The following is a 17202-nucleotide window of genomic DNA, read 5'->3' as shown; positions in this document are numbered from 1 at the left end:
TTAACTCAGTGTGAATGGAATCTGCTAAAAGGCTAGTAAGTGCAGTTAGGTAAACCCATGTGTGCAACATATCAATTACCTGCAGTAGGCACAGCCCCTCTTTACATGAGATTGCAGCTCTCCTCCAACCTGAGAGCCTACATATAAGCTGGACTAATTTCAGAAGTAAGTACCAGAGTGGCCCAATTACTCTGCTTCAACAACTGTGTTTTACTTTGTGATGCTATGTTTAAGAAATGCTCTACTTGTTCTCTAGCAACCTTTTAGAAATGTCCTAAAGCCAAATTGTGAGCTTTTAAAGTTGCCCTTGCTCCTATCCCCATGATGCCATTTCCTCTTAATGTAGTGTGAGGAAATCATACCTGTCAGCAGTAGCCTTAAAATCCCATTCACTTTAGTCCACCTTAGAGAGTTTCTCTTAGAGGCAAATAACAGGAGCATAGCTTTCCCACAAATGATGTTGTCTGCAACACTTAGATCCTACATTACTACATTTGTGCTGATGAAGGGAGAAGCATCAATATCCTGTTTCTGGTGTCTCTACAAAGAGATCCCAGCTCCTATCTACTTCCCATCATAACTTGTATTTTAAATAGAGTTAATTGTTAATTGGTTAACAACCATTGGAAGGCACTCACTGCGGAGATTCTAACATATATCCCCCATGAGGTCCCTGAAGGAAGAATGGGGATTAAACATTAAGTAAGTTAGAGGGAGAAAACGTGGAGGCAGTATTTGTATTTCTAGGTGCAGACATTACTGTAGATGCAGACTGCAGCCAGGAAATCGGGAGACATTTCCTTCTTGGAAGGAGAGCAATGTCCAATCTCGATAAAATAGTGAAGCGTAGAGACATCACACTGGCAACCAAGATCCACATAGTTAAAGCCATGGTATTCCCTGTAGTCACCTACGGATGTGAGAGCTGGACTTTAGGGAAGACTGAGTGAAGGAAGAGAGATGCTTTTGAACTGTGGATCCAACCAGTCCATCCTCCAGGAAATAAAGCCCAGCTGCTCATTGAAGGGAAGGACATTAGAAGCAAAAATGAAGTACTTTGGCCACATAATGAGGAGACAGGAAAGCTTAGAGAAGAGAATGATGCTGGGGGGAATTGAAGGAAAAAGGAAGAGGGGCCGACCAAGAGCAAGATGGATGGATGGCATCCTTGAAGTGACTGAATTGACCTTGAGGAGCTGGGGGTGGTGACGGCTGACAGGGAGCTCTGGCGTAGGATGGTCCAGGAGGTCACGAAGAGTCGGAAGCGACTGAACAAATAAACAACAAATGTATATAAGAAATTTCCAAAAAAAAGCCTTGGTGTTCACACTTCTTGCTTTGTAAGCATTTTTTTTTTTGCAAAATCATGACTTAGATCCTTGGTATCCTAGTATATGATATATACTGGGATATGAACCCCAAAAGGGTGCTCAACATTTCTTCCTCTTCCCCTTCATCCTCTTCATCACTGGAAAGAAGTGATGAGCGGAGTGCCATAAGCAGGGTTCCCAGTCTTGTTCAGGATCTTTATTAATGACTTAGATGAAGGGCTAGAAGGCATGATCATCAAGTTTGCAGATGGGACCAAATTGGAAGGGAGAGCCAATACTCCAGAGGACAAGAGCAGAATTCAAAACGATCCTCACAGATTAGAGAGATGATGGGCCAGAACTGGCCTGCATCAATCAGAGTCTACTGCGTGGATCCAGGGAAGTCATGTCCCCGCTCTATTCTATTCAGCATTGGTCAGACCACACCTGGAATCACACTGTCCCTTTCTGGGCACCGCAATTAAAGGGAGATGTAGACTATTAGCTGGAATGTGTCCAGAGGAGGGTGACTCAAGGGATCAAGGGTCTAGAGAACAAGCCCTATGAGGAGCGGCATGTTTAGCCTGTAGAAAAGAAGGCTGAGAGGAGACATGGATCAAGGTGTGAGGGGAAGTCATAGGGAGGAGGGAGAAAGCTTGTTTTCTGCTGCCCTTGAGACTAAGACATGGAACAATGACTTGAAAGAAAGGAGATTCCACTAGAACACAAAGAAAAACTTCCTAAGAGTGAGAGCTGTTCAGCAGTGGAACTCTCTGTCCTGGACTCCTTCCTTGGAGGTTTTTAAGCAGAGGCTGGATGGCCATCTGTGGAGAGTGCTTTAAATGTGATTTTCCTGCTTCTTGGGAGGGAGTTGGACTGGATGGCCCACGAGGTTTCTTCCAACTCTTCGATTCTATTATTCTTATCGAACAACCATATCAAGTTAGCCTTGACAAGGAGAGAAACGTTTAACCTATGATTCATCTCTGTTACTGGAAAAAAGGTTAATTCTATGGTAGGCCTTGATTATGAGTGTGTGTGTGGGGGGGGGGGGGGAGATACAATTTGGTTGTGGTCTGTAATATTCATTTGAATTGTCTTTTGATCTTATCCTATGTGGTGTCTTATGAGGAAAATCACACTTCCAATGGCTTTTTGACCTTCCAAAGGGGAAACAAAAGCGCAGCTAGAGTTTTCCATTAAACAAATGGCAGCAGCACAGAACCCGCAATTTTTACTTCATGGTGGACACCACAATATGCATTGGTAACTGCCAAAACTTGGTTTTCCTCTGCCTGAAGCAGATACTTGAGAAAATGAAACAAACACAAAAACATAGTGGATTTTAAGAATTTGTTTCTTTTTTCTTTTTTTTTACTAAATACTCTTGTTATAAATTACACAAAACTTTATAAACAAATCATCCCCACTTGCATTTTTGCCGAAGTCATAACTTTAGCAATACAAATAAAGAAAATTTCAAGTATGAAAAGTGCATTATTGCAATAATACCTCTTTGCAAGTCCAAAGTCTTGGTTTAGGGTATAACTATAAAGTGTAAAAAAAAAAAAAAAAAGACCAGGAGGAGTAAAACAATCAGTGCCATCTAGTCAGCCAAGGGATCCAATACCTTTAAAATGTTGCTTGGTGTGCTACTGGAAGAGCAGGTTTGCATAAGGAAGGTGGATTTATCTCCCATGTTAAAAAAATCACATCCGGTGGTTGTTCATCCTGGTGAGATTAGCAGCTGCCACAAGAAGAAAGTCCCAAAAGAGAAAGTCCCAAAAGAGCAAGTCCGAGGGGCCCTTGGCATCAACCGTTCTGAGCTGCTGCTTGCATATTGGCGATCTCTTCATCTTCTTCGTGAGTACGTTTCAGGCTTCCTGGAAAGCAGGCCAGGGATTGGAGAAAGCAGTCAAGAAGATGGAAACACAAAGCCTTCCAAAAGGACAGAGCAAGTACAACTAGCGCCAATTCTGAAAACTGCTTTAGTTTTGCTTTAGTTTAGGTGACCAAGGTTCCCAAGATGAATTTACAGAAAATAAGAAGCAGAAATGTAAATAATTAATACATTCTTATTAATTACATGCATATGAGTTTTGTTCAGGATCCAGTCAACTTCCCTCTGCATCCATTTCAACCAGATCTTGGAGTCCTTGTGGACAGCAAAGTTAAACATGAGCCAACAATGTGATGTGGCGGCAAAAAAAGCCAATGGGATTTTGGCCTGCATCAATAGGAGCATAGTGTCTAGATCTAGGGAAGTAATGCTACCCCTCTATTCTGCCTTGGTTAGACCAGACCTGGAATATTGTATCCAATTCTGGGCACCACAGTTCAAGAGAGATATTGACAAGCTGGAATGTGTCCAGAGGAGGGCGACTAAAATGATCAAGGGTCTGGAGAACAAGCCCTATGAGGAGCGGCTTAAGGAGCTGGGCACGTTTAGCCTGAAGAAGAGAAGGCTGAGAGGAGATATGATAGCCATGTATAAATATGTGAGAGGAAGCCACAGGGAGGAGGGAGCAAGCTTGTTTTCTGCTTCCCTGGAGACTAGGACACAATGGAACAATGGCTTCAAACTACTAGAAAGGGGATTCCATCTGAACATGAGGAAGAACTTCCTGACCGTGAGAGCTGTTCAGCAGTGGAACTCTCTGCCCTGGAGTGTGGTGGAGGCTCCTTCTTTGGAGGCTTTTAAACAGAGGCTGGATGGCCATCTGTCAGGGGTACTTTGAATACAATATTCCTGCTTCTTGGCAGAATGGGGTTGGACTGGATGGCCCATGAGGTCTCTTCCAACTCTTTGATTCTATGATTCTATGATAACTGTCTTAATTCAAATGATCACTTGTCATGAATAACTTTTCAGTTACAATTTCCAGTGTGAGAGGGTATATCAGATTACAGAAAAACATTTAGACAAAGAATGACATTGGACATACAGATATATAGATTCTATGCAGCTACATTAGATTTACAATTACATGGCTAACAAACAAACAAAGGAGAATTACATTTTCACTCAACATTCGCACCTCATGTACACGCATTCATCCTCAGGCATTCAAATATTACCATATCCTTTTCTCCGTCCTTGGAGAAACACCTGTTAGGCCAGGACCTGCTTTCCTGCAGCCTGTCAATGCGTAGTTCCATAGCGCCAACACTTCAAAATGCTGAAATGCCAAAACTTCCTTCCCTAAGAACATTGCCAAGGACCAGATCTCTGTTTTCCATACAGCAGAACCTGACTCCCTGCCCAAAATCTAAGACTCCAGAAGCACACTTCTTCCTCCTCCCTTGAGAAAGAAGCCCCAAAGTGACCAGAATCATGCTTTCTCATAGCATATCTGCCATATAGGTACACTATCTCTCTCCTTCCCATGGAGCAGAGCATTGCGGGTGAACCAGACTCCTCAGGTCTGCCCCACTTTGAGCATTATTAGACTGAGTCTTTTATAGGAATATTCTGCTGATGTTGTCCCAAAGTTGTAAATTAATGATGGACTTCTTCCATGCTGGATCCATCTCAGTTTCCTGGCCAGATGTTGATCTTCTTGATTGGTGTTAACAAACACAAGGCTTGTGTTGATTTCCTTTTTAACATTGTAAACATTTATGTTATCATTGTCCCATTCTTATCAGAGTTTACTTTTTTCAGCTGTCATTAGCAACTTTTAATTACAGTCCAGCAAGCAGGTAGTTAGTCATTGCAGGCCTTAATATTTTACTGGTGTTTCCAAAATTATTAACTCCATTCATATATCATTCCATTCTTCCATTCATTCCCACACATCACTATATCAAATCCACATTCAAATCTGCAATGATATTTTTGTGACACACTTTCCTCACAACCCCACCCCCTGGAGGCTTCTGTAAAAGTTCACACTGATATGTCCAGTATGAACCACCTCCCATTTAATGATCTCAACTAATTTTGGGAGAATTCTAAAGCTACATTTTGGCATCTCATACTAGTATCCACAGACCAATTAAATCAAGAATAATATCTAGCTATAAAGTACAAGAAAGAGCTGCTCACCTGTACTAACAGACAGTGACCGTTCCAGCTGTCGAGGCGACATCATTTGGATAGTTAACTTTGCAAGATAGATGGCTTCGTATTCCTAAGAAAGATAGGTGCAAACAGTTAAAGAAATGGACTCTACCTGAATAAGAATCTTGACAATAACAAAAAAAGCAAAAGGAAGGAAAGCCATGCTATTCCAAATAAAGGAAAAACAGTTTTGCAACTGGAAAAGAATTATTAAAAATACTGGCATAAGTCCTTTTCTAGACCTAATTAGAGAAGGCCTATGGGAGCCCCTAGTGGTGCAGCAGCTTAAACTGCTGAGCTTGCTGACCAAAAGATCGGCAGTTTGAATACAGGGATCAGGGTGAGCTCCTGCTGTTATCCCCAGCTCCTGCCAACCCAGCAGCTTGAAAACATGCACATGTGAGTAGATCAATAGATACTGCCTCTGTGGGAATGTAACGGCGCTCCAGGCAGTCATGCCGGCCACATGACCATGGAGGTGTCTATGGACAATGCCGCCTCTCTTTAGCTTAGAAATGAAGATGATGCTCTCACTACGGAATAACATGCAGGTCAAGAATAGGGCTCCACAGTCACCTATGTACCCACCGCCAGGACAATCTTATTTGGGCAAAGAGGGATCACCTACTTAGTAGCACCACCTCCCAGAGTCGGACTCGACTAGATTTAATATCAGGGGAAACTACCTTTACTAGAGAAGGCCTGTTGAAATGTATGTACATGTTGGTCTGAGAAGTTGACATGAATTCCACTCTTGCCAAGTAACCCCATGGTTGTCATACCTTGAATGCAGACAACAACATGTGACTACTGTGCTACCTTGAACTAGAATGCGGGTATGTGGACATGGGGCAGCTTTTCAGCTTATCAGGAGATTCTGAGAAGGAATGAAACTGTTCCTCACAAATCAAATAACATCAAGCCCTGGAGAACAACAGTATATAATGGAAGCAGGACTTAAAACTCACTAGCTTCACTGCTAAAGTCCCAGCTTCCTGGGATAAGAAGTCTAAATGTCACCAACTCCTAGTTTCTGTTTACTTTGCCAACTAAGATTAATTGATCACATCTTCAAATACTCAGATATATGCAGGAGCCAAATCAAACAAAAGGAATGAACACAAGTAATACATTAATCTCCAAAGCATGAAAGACAGAAACAGGCAGCCAGGGGAAATGGAGGGGCCTTTAGAAAATATTATTTATATCCTGCTTTATCTCTCCCGAAGGAGACTCAAAGTGGCTTACAATTAAAAGTATGACCACATAATTTAAAACATACACAAATGTATACATTAAAAGAGAATTAAACATAACAGTATTAAAATTAACAGTCAAAATCCATTAACTTTTTTTTGTCTCCCACAAGTGAAGTTAATCTACTGAAGACATGGAAGAGGGCCTTCTCAGTCATGAGACTTCAATTACGGTCTTAAGTCTTCCACTGTAGACAAGACAATCCTCCAAAAGTGTTATTCAAGGAGGTGGGGAGGGGGGTGTAACTGGCTTAGGCTGCCCCCACTTTTTCTTGTCTTAGAATCATAGAATCATAGAGTTAGAAGAGACCTCATGGGCCATCCAGTCCAACCCCATTCTGCCAAGAAGCAGGAATATTGCATTCAAAGCACCCCTGACAGATGGCCATCCAGCCTGTTTAAAAGCTTCCAAAGAAGGAGCCTCCACCACACTCCGGGGCAGAGGGTTCCACTGCTGAACAGCTCTCACAGTCAGGAAGTTTTTCCTCATGTTCACATGGAATCTCCTCTCTTGTAGTTTGAAGCCATTGTTCTGTGTCCTAGACTCCAGGAAAGCAGAAAACAAGCTTGCTCCCTCATCCCTGTGACTTCCTCTCACATATTTATACATGGCTATCGTGTCTCCTCTCAGCTTTCTCTTCTTCAGATTAAACATGCCCAGCTCTTTAAGCCGCTCTTCATAGGGCTTGTTCTCCAGACCCTTGATCATTTTAGTCGCCCTCCTCTGGACACATTCCAGTTTGTCAATATCTCTCTTCAATTGTGGTGCTCAGAATTGGACACAATATTCCAGGTGTGGTCTAACCAAGGCAGAATAGAGGGGTGGCATTACTTCCATAGATCTAGACACTATGGCTATCTGTTTTTCTATTGGGTGTTCTACTGAGGAATGTTTCAATTACATCAAAAGGCCAGTCTCCTAATTATGCTGTTATCACACTAAGGTTCTTCTCAAAGCTTCCTGGATTCCTGCCTATAACAGCAAAAGGGAGGAACAAACCTTCCATCCACTGCTGAAAATGTTATATCACACAAGATCCTGTATTTGTTTTTACTTCCAAGTCAGAAGAAATACCAATGCATTTGAGATACGTCCCCAGTAAAATACATCAGACACTTTACAATTATAAATATCATCTCACTGATGGGAAAAAGACTTACCTGAAGTTGATGAACAAATCCAGCATTGGGATTTATACAAAACCTTCTTTCTTGCACATACGTAAATGCATCCCTAACAAAAGAGAGAGAGAGAGATAGAGAGATCTTAGTTGTCATGTTGGATTAATACTAGTTTGCATTTGGTTTCTGACTCATGAACTTGGTATTATTTGTTTAGTTATGTTTTCATTCTTCCTTCCCTTAAGGGAGCTTAGAATCACACACAAGGGCCCTCAAGAAACACCCATCCACATATTAGTCATGACCAGTAGAGGAACATTTTGCTTAACTTTAGTAAAAGTTAACAGTCCATAACCATTTGCTGATACTTATGTTTACAGATTCCTCTTTATATGACATTCTAAATTCCTGGTTCAGCCATTAAGCACTGAACCAGGACAGAATAATAATAATAATAATAATAATTATTATTATTATTATTATTATTATTATTATTATTATTATTATTGTGTGGTTTTCTGGCATTGTATATTTCTGCCGCTTCTGTGATTATTCATTTGTATTTTGATTCTGTAGTCCACTTTTCGATGGATGTCCAGAATCAGCAGCATCCACCGCGGTCCTTTTTTTCCTGGGCGTCAACCGAGCCAGTATAGACTTCGTTTTGGTTTGCTTCTCCATAATGCTAATGGGTTGGGTGCTCTTAGTTCTACTCCTCAGGACCTTATCAAGACCTTAACATCGAACTGCAAAGGCTCTGGCATCAGCCAGTACAGGTGGTCCCAGTGGTCATCAGCACACTGGGTGCCATGCCAAAAGATCTCAGCCAGCATTTGGAAACAATGAACATTGACAAAATCATGATCTGTCAACTGACTTGAATCTGCATGCATCATTCGAAAATACATCACATAGTCCTAGACGATTGGGAAGTGTTCGACTTGTGATTTTGTGATACGAAATCCAGCATAAAGATCTCGTTTGTTGTGACATACTGTGGTTTTGTGTAAGTAAAATAATAATAATAATAATAATAATAATAATAATAATAATAATCTTTATTTATACCAGGCATGGGCAAACCTTGGCCCTCCAGGTGCTTTGGACTACAACTCCCACAATGCCGGCTGTTAGGAATTGTGGAAGTTGTAGTCCAAAGCACCTGGAGGGCTGAAGTTTGCCTATGGTTGATTTATACCCTGCCACCATTTCCCCAGAAGAACTGGGGAAATCTGGTAGCAAGCAAGACTTGGTGAGGGGACCAGGGCCAATGAAACATAGCTGCAGCAGTCCTCAGTGAGTTCATTCCTACAACAATCCTATGAGAAGCATCATTTCCATTTTACAAATGGAGAACTGAGGCTGAAGGTGCAACGATTCTATGACAAAAGCCGAACTTGAATCCTGGCACCAAAAGATCAAGCCAAATATGTTCAATTTCCCTAGACAAAGAGAGTTCTTAGGCATACTAATGCTTGAGGCACAATTACAACTACACAGGCACACTCCTCCTGCAATATAAAAAATCCCAGACACAATCCCATCCCTTCAGCCTGCCTTAATCCCGACCATTATCCCTAAAGCCCACCCGTATGCTATTCCCATCCTTACTATTAAAGCCAGAGGAGCCCAGCCCCCTCAACCAAAGGGCCTTCTGCCGCAACCCCAGCAGCAGCACAGTTTGCCCCACTTTTGCTGCTGAAGACAGCAGTGTGAGAGAGAAAAGGAAACATAGCTTGACACAAAAACAAAACTGCAAACCAGGCTGTTTTCATCCCTTTCATCTTCTAAAACACACTACTTTCAAGCTCATCCCTTCGCTTTGATAAGATGCAATTAGATGTTAGTGGGAAAGTATTGATTTAACAAGACACACAATATTATTTATTTATTATTTATTTAGAACTTTTATATCCTGTTCTCCTCTGCCTCTGTGGAGGGACTCGGAACGGCTAACAACAGCCAAAAGTTCAATGCTACACAATAAATAGCATTTTAAAAACAACATACATAATAAGTAAGTTACAAAATACATATAAAAAGACAGTTCACCAAGTCAAAAACATCATCCAACTCAATCCAAACATTGTGATCCAATAACTCTTAGTCTTTATCGGTTCCTTCCATCAATCTGCGAATGCCTGATTCCAAAGCCAGGATTTCAGTTGCTTCCAGAAGGTCATGAGGGAGGGGGCAGACCTAACCTCATTGGGGAGAGAGTTCCATAGCCAGGGGGGCCACCACAGAGAAGGCCCTGTCTCTCGTCCCCACCAAGCGCAACTGCAAAAGTGATGGGACTGAGAGCAGGGCATCTCCGGAAGATCTTAAAGTCCTTGATGGTTTATAGGGGAATATACATTCGGACAGGTAAACTGGGCCGGAACTGTGTAGGGTTTTATAGGTTAAAACCAGCACTTTGAATTGTGCTCGGAAGCTAATCGGCAGCCAGTGGAGCTGGTGTAACAGGGGAGTTGTGCGCTCCCTGTACCCCGCTCCCATGAGCAACCTGGCTGCCAAGCGTTGGACTAGTTGGAGCTTCCAGGCAGTCTTCAGTGGCAACCTCAATGTGTTGCAGTAATCTATTTCGGATGTAACCAGAGTGTGGACCATTGCAGCCAAGTCAGACTTCCCAAGGTACCGGCGCAGCTAGCGCACAAGTTTTAACTGTGCAAACGCTCCCCTGACCACTGCCAAAACATGGGGTTCCAGGCTCAGCAATGAATCCAGGATCACTCCCAAGCTGTGACCTGTGAATACGGAAACATTTTAAGAATGAAGCTATATTTGTGCCATTGCTTTCTTTCCTACATCAGCTCTCACCTCCTTATTGTATAGCTTGGTCCAACCTAGCTTACTACTAGTCCTGGAGGTGAGCTTATTGCTTTAACAAAGAAGAAAGATAATAATTACTCTATTTCTTTGATTCCAAGACACACTTTCCCCCATATAAAGACCTCTAAAAAGGAGATGCATTTTAGAATTGAGGGCATATTTATATCTATACAGAAATAAAGGCTTTTGTTTCTGTTGGTGGTACTGAAATTAGCATGTGTCTTATAATCAATGTTCATTTTCATGGTTTCCTCCTTTCTGTTGAAATTGTCCACATGCTTGTGGATTTCAATGGCTTCTCTGTGTAGTCTGACACTCTCACAACCACCATGTCAGACTACACAGAGAAGTCATTGGACAATTTCAACAGAAAGGAGGAAACCATGAAAATGAACAAAATCTGGCTACCAGTATTAAGAAACTCTAAAATTAAAACAGCAAAACAGCAGAGGGAAAACAATCAGGGACATCTAATCACCCCTCAACAAAAGATTGCTCCAAGCACTTCCAGGCTATCAAATGCTAATCAAGGTAGTCAGTTGAAACATTCACACCTAGCTCCAGCAGACAAGAGTCCTTTGTCCCACCCTGGTCTTTCCACAGATATATAAACCCATTTTCCTAGTTCCAACAGACCTCACTACCTCTGAGGATGCTTGCCATAAATGCAGGAGAAACGTCAGGAGAGAGTGCCTCTAGAACATGGCCATATAGCTCAAAAAAACCTACAACAACCCAATCTACCAGTTGAGAACAAACAATTATTGTATGAAGGTGCCTTGTGTAAGATTGAAACGTAACCTTTTCTGCAGTTGTGAGGAGGGAATCATTTATGCTGGGTCTGGCTCCTGCTTGCGCTTGACAGGCAGGGCTTATCTGTCAATCATCTTCACTGCCCTAAGGGTAAGATACCGTCCCACCTACATTTCCCAATGATGGAATGACAAAGGAAAACACACTGCCTATGGCATGAAACCAAACAAATACACCAGCAAGACACCAAAATTACAGAAAAGGAAACCTCACGGCAAGGCAGTTCTTCGTAGTGGGACCGACACAAGCATTTCACCGTACTACCCGGGTGGCCAACACAACCTGCGGCAGAACGTGTCTTCCAAAAGACAAATCCTTTGAAACAAATTTCTCAACCCTGCTGTGACTGACAAGTACGGTTCTAAAAACCAACAACAAAGCTGTCATGCTCAAACCCTCAGAAATGGCATCACTACAAGCCTGAATTCCCTCTGGAACTGATTTGCAGCTACGCACATAACCCTACTCAATATACTATTCCTAACAACAGAAGAAGGTAAAAGAACATACCCAGTGGCTCTTAGCTAACTCTTCAAAGAAGACACACATATCTATGAAAACCCCTAGTTCTGCATAGATTGGATTTCAAGGATTTACACACATCTGATTCATGTCACGCTTCTCCCTGTGGTGCCTTAAAATCTGAACAAAAATGAGGCAGAACAGTCTCCTTGGAATGAGAGAATACATAACTTACTTTAGGAAAACAAGGACCCAAATGAAAAGCAAGAGAATCCTTATGAAAATTGCATTACTTCTCCTGGAGTGATAAGAGACATCAATTCAGGGACTCTGTGAAGTGACAACAGTCAAAACCAAAACTTTAAAGCTAAGAAATTTCAATACCAAAGTCTGACTTGGCCACGGTAGTCCACGCTCTGGTTACATCCCGTATAGGCGTTGCAGTAGCGTATAGGCTACTGCAACGCGCTCTACATGGGGTTGCCTCTGAAGACTGTTCGGAAACTTCAAATGGTCCAAATAACGGCAGCCAGGTTACTAACAGGAGCGACGCTCAGGGAATGTACAACCCCTCTGTTGCACCAGCTCCACTGGCTGCCAGTTTGCTATTCAAAGTGTTAGCTTTAGCCTATAAAGCCCTAAACAGTTCTGGCCCAACTTACATGTCCGAACGCATCTCCCCTTATGAACCATCTAGGACCTTAAGATCGTCTGGGGAGGCCCTGCTCTCATTATCGCCTTCGTCACAAGTATGTTTGGCGGAGACGAGAGACAAGGCCTTCTTGTTGGTGGCCCCTCAGTTGTGGAACACCCTCCCTATAGACATTAGATCAACCACCTCCCTTTTAACATTCTGGAAAAAAGTCAAGACAAGGCTTTTTGAACAAGCATTTGCAAATGCAGAGTAACTGACATAGGAAAATGGAACGACTAGACAATGAGTCCGGACAATGTTTTCAACAAGGAGACACAATGAATTTATATTTTATTGATTTGGTTAGTTTTTATTATATGTTATGTTTTAATTGCATTTATGACATTGTAAGCATTGGATTTTGCCCTGTTAACCACCTTGAGTCGCCTACGGGCTGAGAAAGGCAGTAGACCAATGGTTCTCAACCTTTGGGTCCCCAGATGTTTTGGCCTACAACTCCCAGAAATCCCAGCCAGTTTACTAGCTGTTAGGATTTCTGGGAGTTGAAGGCCAAAACATCTGGGGACCCACAGGTTGAGAACCACTGCAGTAGACAAATGCAGTAAATAAATAAATAAATAAATAAACAGAGCCTCCAACATGGTAGATAAAACTACAAGTCTCATGCAGGAGAGTGATGGACGTTCTTGGTTTAAGCAAGAAATAATTCTGCACATAAGAGATGCAAGAGGATTATCTTGCTGATAATCTGCAAAACAGAACCTAAGGCTGACACATATCTCTTAAGAGTGTTAGCACTGAGACTCTTATTCAAACTGGACTGCAGAAAAGTCACAACAGACCTTGGTCACTTTCCCCAGGAGAGAACTCTCTATTCCTTTTACTATTAGACTCCACATGTTTTACTTGCTTCTGGCCACTAGAAGGCTCCTGAGCAACAGAGTTTATCATGGAGATTCTGTTTACTTTCACTCCTTTTCTGATAGTATTCAACCTGTCCATTTGAAGGAATTGAAATGGACTCGCCACCACCTCTCTTCCCCATACAAACACTTCAAAATCAGAGTAATCCAACTACACAGCACATTGGCTATTAGCTATACAGTTAACTGGCTATTAACTAAAAGGGGAGGAGAGGGAAAGGAGGAGCCAGGCCCGGCATGAAGGATTGCCTCACCATACTGCAGGAAAATAAATCACTGCACAGTACTGTCCATGCGAACAGGTCATGGCTAACTAGTAAAGGAATTTATTATTATTAGTATATTTATATTTATTTATTTATGACATTTATATGCTACCCTTCTCACCTCGAAGGGGACTCAGAGTGGCTTACAAGTTATTAGCATACCCAGCTTACCTGTCCTAACGTATCTCCCTCTATGTCCTGCCTCGCAGTAAGTGTTTGTGTGGGGAGAGAGGTGGTTTAAGATCATCCAGGGAGGCCTGCTCTCGGTCCCGCCAGCCTCGCAAGTGTGCTTGGCGGGGATGAGGCACAGGGCCTTCTCAGCGGTGGCCCACCGCCTGTGGAAGTCGCTCCCCAGCGAGATCAGGTCAGCATCTTCTCTCCTTTCTTTCAGGAAGGAGGTTAAATCATGGCTCTGGGACCAGGCCTTTGGCCAGCAAGCATGACAGCACTTTAGACGAGGAATCAGATAGAAATTGGAATCGGCTATATGGATTGATGACTATGTTTTAATGTGTTTTTAACTTAATGTTCTATTCATTGTTTTAAACTGTTATTTTTGTTTATATTTTTATTATCTTGTGGCATTGAATTGTTGCCGGTGTAAGACGCCCTGAGTCCCCCCCCCCCCCCATCCCATCCCCCCTTTCCTGGGGGTTGAGAAAGACAGCAACCCGAAAGACAGTTGCATCTGTCAAGTAGGAAAATAAGGTACCACTTTAAAGTGTGGGGAGGCTAAATTAACTGATTTATGAGGCCATAAAGAAGACTCCAGCAAAGCATTCCAGCGGGGAAGCATGCGGGAATGCGGAAGTGCTTCATCATCGTCGCAGATGGACAATGAAAGCGACAGCTCCCCTGGTGGCCAGAAAAAAGTTAAATAGCCTCTGTGTATGTCTGTATATGTTTGTATGTCAAAAATTGGCACTGAATGTTTGCCATATAGGTGTACACTGTAATCCGCCCTGAGTCCCCTGCAGGGTGAGAAGGGCGGAATATAAAAGCTGTAAATAAAAAAATAAATAAGACTGAAATAAATAAATAATATTTGTACAAGTTATTAGATTGGCTTTATCTATATTTATATCCTGCTTTATCTCTCCTAAGGAGACTCAAAGTGCCTTAACATCGAAGCATTAGCATACAATTTAAAATATACAAATATGCAAGTATTAAAACAGGATTAAACATAAATAGTCTTTTTAAAATCCCAGGTAAAAACCATTGAAACATATTCCAAGTTAAAAACCACACTACCTAGACATGCTAATGACTAAGCCTCGCCATTTCTACAGGCTCTGGAAGTAAGAAAATCCCTTCACAAAATAGTTCAAAGCAGGTTCATACCTGTACTTCACTCCAAATGTTTCCATTATATATGCAATAACTAAGGCAGCACTGAAAAGAAGAAGAAAAAACAAGCAAAGTAAGATATGTTGGCCACTCCTTATGAATGTTTTCTTTTTAAAGTGTGAACTTTGTTACCTTCTGGAAATCCCTGCGTTCCCATGGACAAGAACTTTCCCTGGGAATGAAGAAAGTTAATTTATACAAGAAAGCAGAATTTCCACAGTAAGTACATTTCATACTTTTGTCACTTAATGTAAACCCCAGCATACAGTCCATAACCCTTTCAAGAAACAGTGACCAGGTGATCAGGGTTGCAGAGAGACCGCACTTCTGTACCTCTGAAGGACAGAATGCTAAGCAGGGAGGAGGCCTGTCCAGCAGCCTAAACAGGAGTGAGTGCAACTCGCTTAAATCTACATGGAAGGTAGACAACAGGACTCTGGCAAAGCAGAGCCTCTGAAATCAGCCAGGGAAATAACTATTATAAGCAAAACCATTAGAGAAAAACGATCCACACAGATGCTAGTTTAACAAAACACTAATTTAAACCATTGGCACAATAAGCACTAGCACTAAAATCTGCATGAATCTGCATCATAAGCACGCCTAAGAGGGAAACAGAATGATAGACTAAGCAAGCTTGTTTCCTTCCCATTAACGAGGCTACCATGTGTGGTTGGGATTCATCCAGTTCCACCTTGTCTCCTGTGCTATGCTAATAATATAATGTAATGTAATATATTGTATATACATGTAATATTTGTAACATTATAATGCAATACAATATAATAATACTATTAATTATATTATATATACATAGAAGACTGGGCGACTTGGAAGATGCTGAACAGACTGCGCTCTGGCACCACAAGATGCAGAGCCAATCTTAAGAAATGGGGCTTCAAAGTGGAATCCATGACATGTGAGTGTGGAGAAGAGCAAACCTGCTGCAATGCACCCTGAGCCCTGCCACATGCACAAGGGAGGACCTTCTTGCGGCAACACCAGAGGCACTCCAAGGGGGCAGATACTGGTCAAAGGACATTTAATCAACTACCAAGCTTGCAAATTTTGTGTTTTGTCTGTTTGTTTGTTTTGTTCTGTTAGAAATGTAATACAATTGCCTGGTTGCCCCTGACAAGATAAATAAATAAATAATTTGATATGATATTATAATTATATATTTTATATTACATGTAATATGACTAATAATATTATGATATAATGGAATATAGTTATACTGATATTGTACTATGCTAATAATATAATATATTGTGTGTGTATATATATATCTTGTAAGCTGCTCTGAGTCCGCTTCGGGGTAAGAAGGGCGGCATATAACTGTCGTAAATAGAATAAATACATAAAATAAAAATTTACAGCTAGACACCATTTATAAGGTTTAACCTATTGTACTGGGGCATTAATCTTTGACTCTGAAATACCATTTTACAGCCAGGAACTTGTGCCATTCCAGATGGTGCTGGGCTACAACTACCATAATCTGTCATCGCCATCTATCTGGGTACAAAACTGCAGTCTTGCAGGTTCACACCCCGATTAAAAGGATCACCAAAAGATATTCACGTTGACTTGTGATTGTAACCAACTGCCATATTCCCTGATGAAGACAATACAAGGACACCTTACAAAACTTTTTGTGGGAGCCCTCCCTTCTTCCTTGTTTTCTGTCTGGTCAGAAAAGGCCTCTAACCTGAAAGAAACTAACTTTGCCCTTCACCATGACAAAGAACATCTACCTCAAATCTATACACATGAACCCTGGGGGGGGGGGGGGGAGATGGGGTAGAGAAGATATATAAACCCTTTTTCCTAGTTCCAACAGACCTCACTACCTCTGAGGATGCTGGCCATAGATGCAGGCGAAACGTCAGGAGAGAATGCCTCTAGACCATGGCCATATAGCCCGAAAAAACCTACAACAACCCAATCAATCTATTTGCAAAATATCTATCTTCTCACTTCATCAATTACAAATAGAGAATTGAAAGCACATACCTCCAGTCTGTAAGCTTTCATCAATAAACTCCTTAGTCTAAAGAAATGGGGGGAAAGAGATTCAATTCCCATTACAGCAAACTCAAATGTCCTTATGCTGATACAGCCAAATCAACATCAAAGATAGCAGCACG

General features: G+C 41.7%; 1 protein-coding gene across 1 annotated transcript in view; it reads right to left on the bottom strand.

Annotated features, from left to right (window-relative positions):
* Nucleotides 1-2649: 2649 nt before the first annotated feature.
* Nucleotides 2650-17202, bottom strand: part of STYX (serine/threonine/tyrosine interacting protein) — a 37718-nt gene continuing 23165 nt past the window's right edge. The window contains exons 6-11 of the mRNA XM_060753209.2: nucleotides 17069-17105; nucleotides 15185-15224; nucleotides 15047-15097; nucleotides 7791-7863; nucleotides 5359-5443; nucleotides 2650-3193 (exon numbers count right to left, since the gene is read on the bottom strand). Of these exons, the coding sequence (XP_060609192.1) occupies nucleotides 3123-3193; nucleotides 5359-5443; nucleotides 7791-7863; nucleotides 15047-15097; nucleotides 15185-15224; nucleotides 17069-17105 (357 nt within the window). The 3' untranslated portion in view covers nucleotides 2650-3122. The remainder of the gene's footprint in view (nucleotides 3194-5358; nucleotides 5444-7790; nucleotides 7864-15046; nucleotides 15098-15184; nucleotides 15225-17068; nucleotides 17106-17202) is intronic.

Source organism: Anolis sagrei, chromosome 1 (genome assembly GCF_037176765.1).
Source record: "Anolis sagrei isolate rAnoSag1 chromosome 1, rAnoSag1.mat, whole genome shotgun sequence".
Taxonomy (NCBI): Eukaryota; Metazoa; Chordata; class Lepidosauria; order Squamata; family Dactyloidae; genus Anolis; species Anolis sagrei.
The sequence above is the reverse complement of the archived record's forward strand: the minus strand, read 5'-3'. Positions and strand labels throughout refer to the sequence as shown.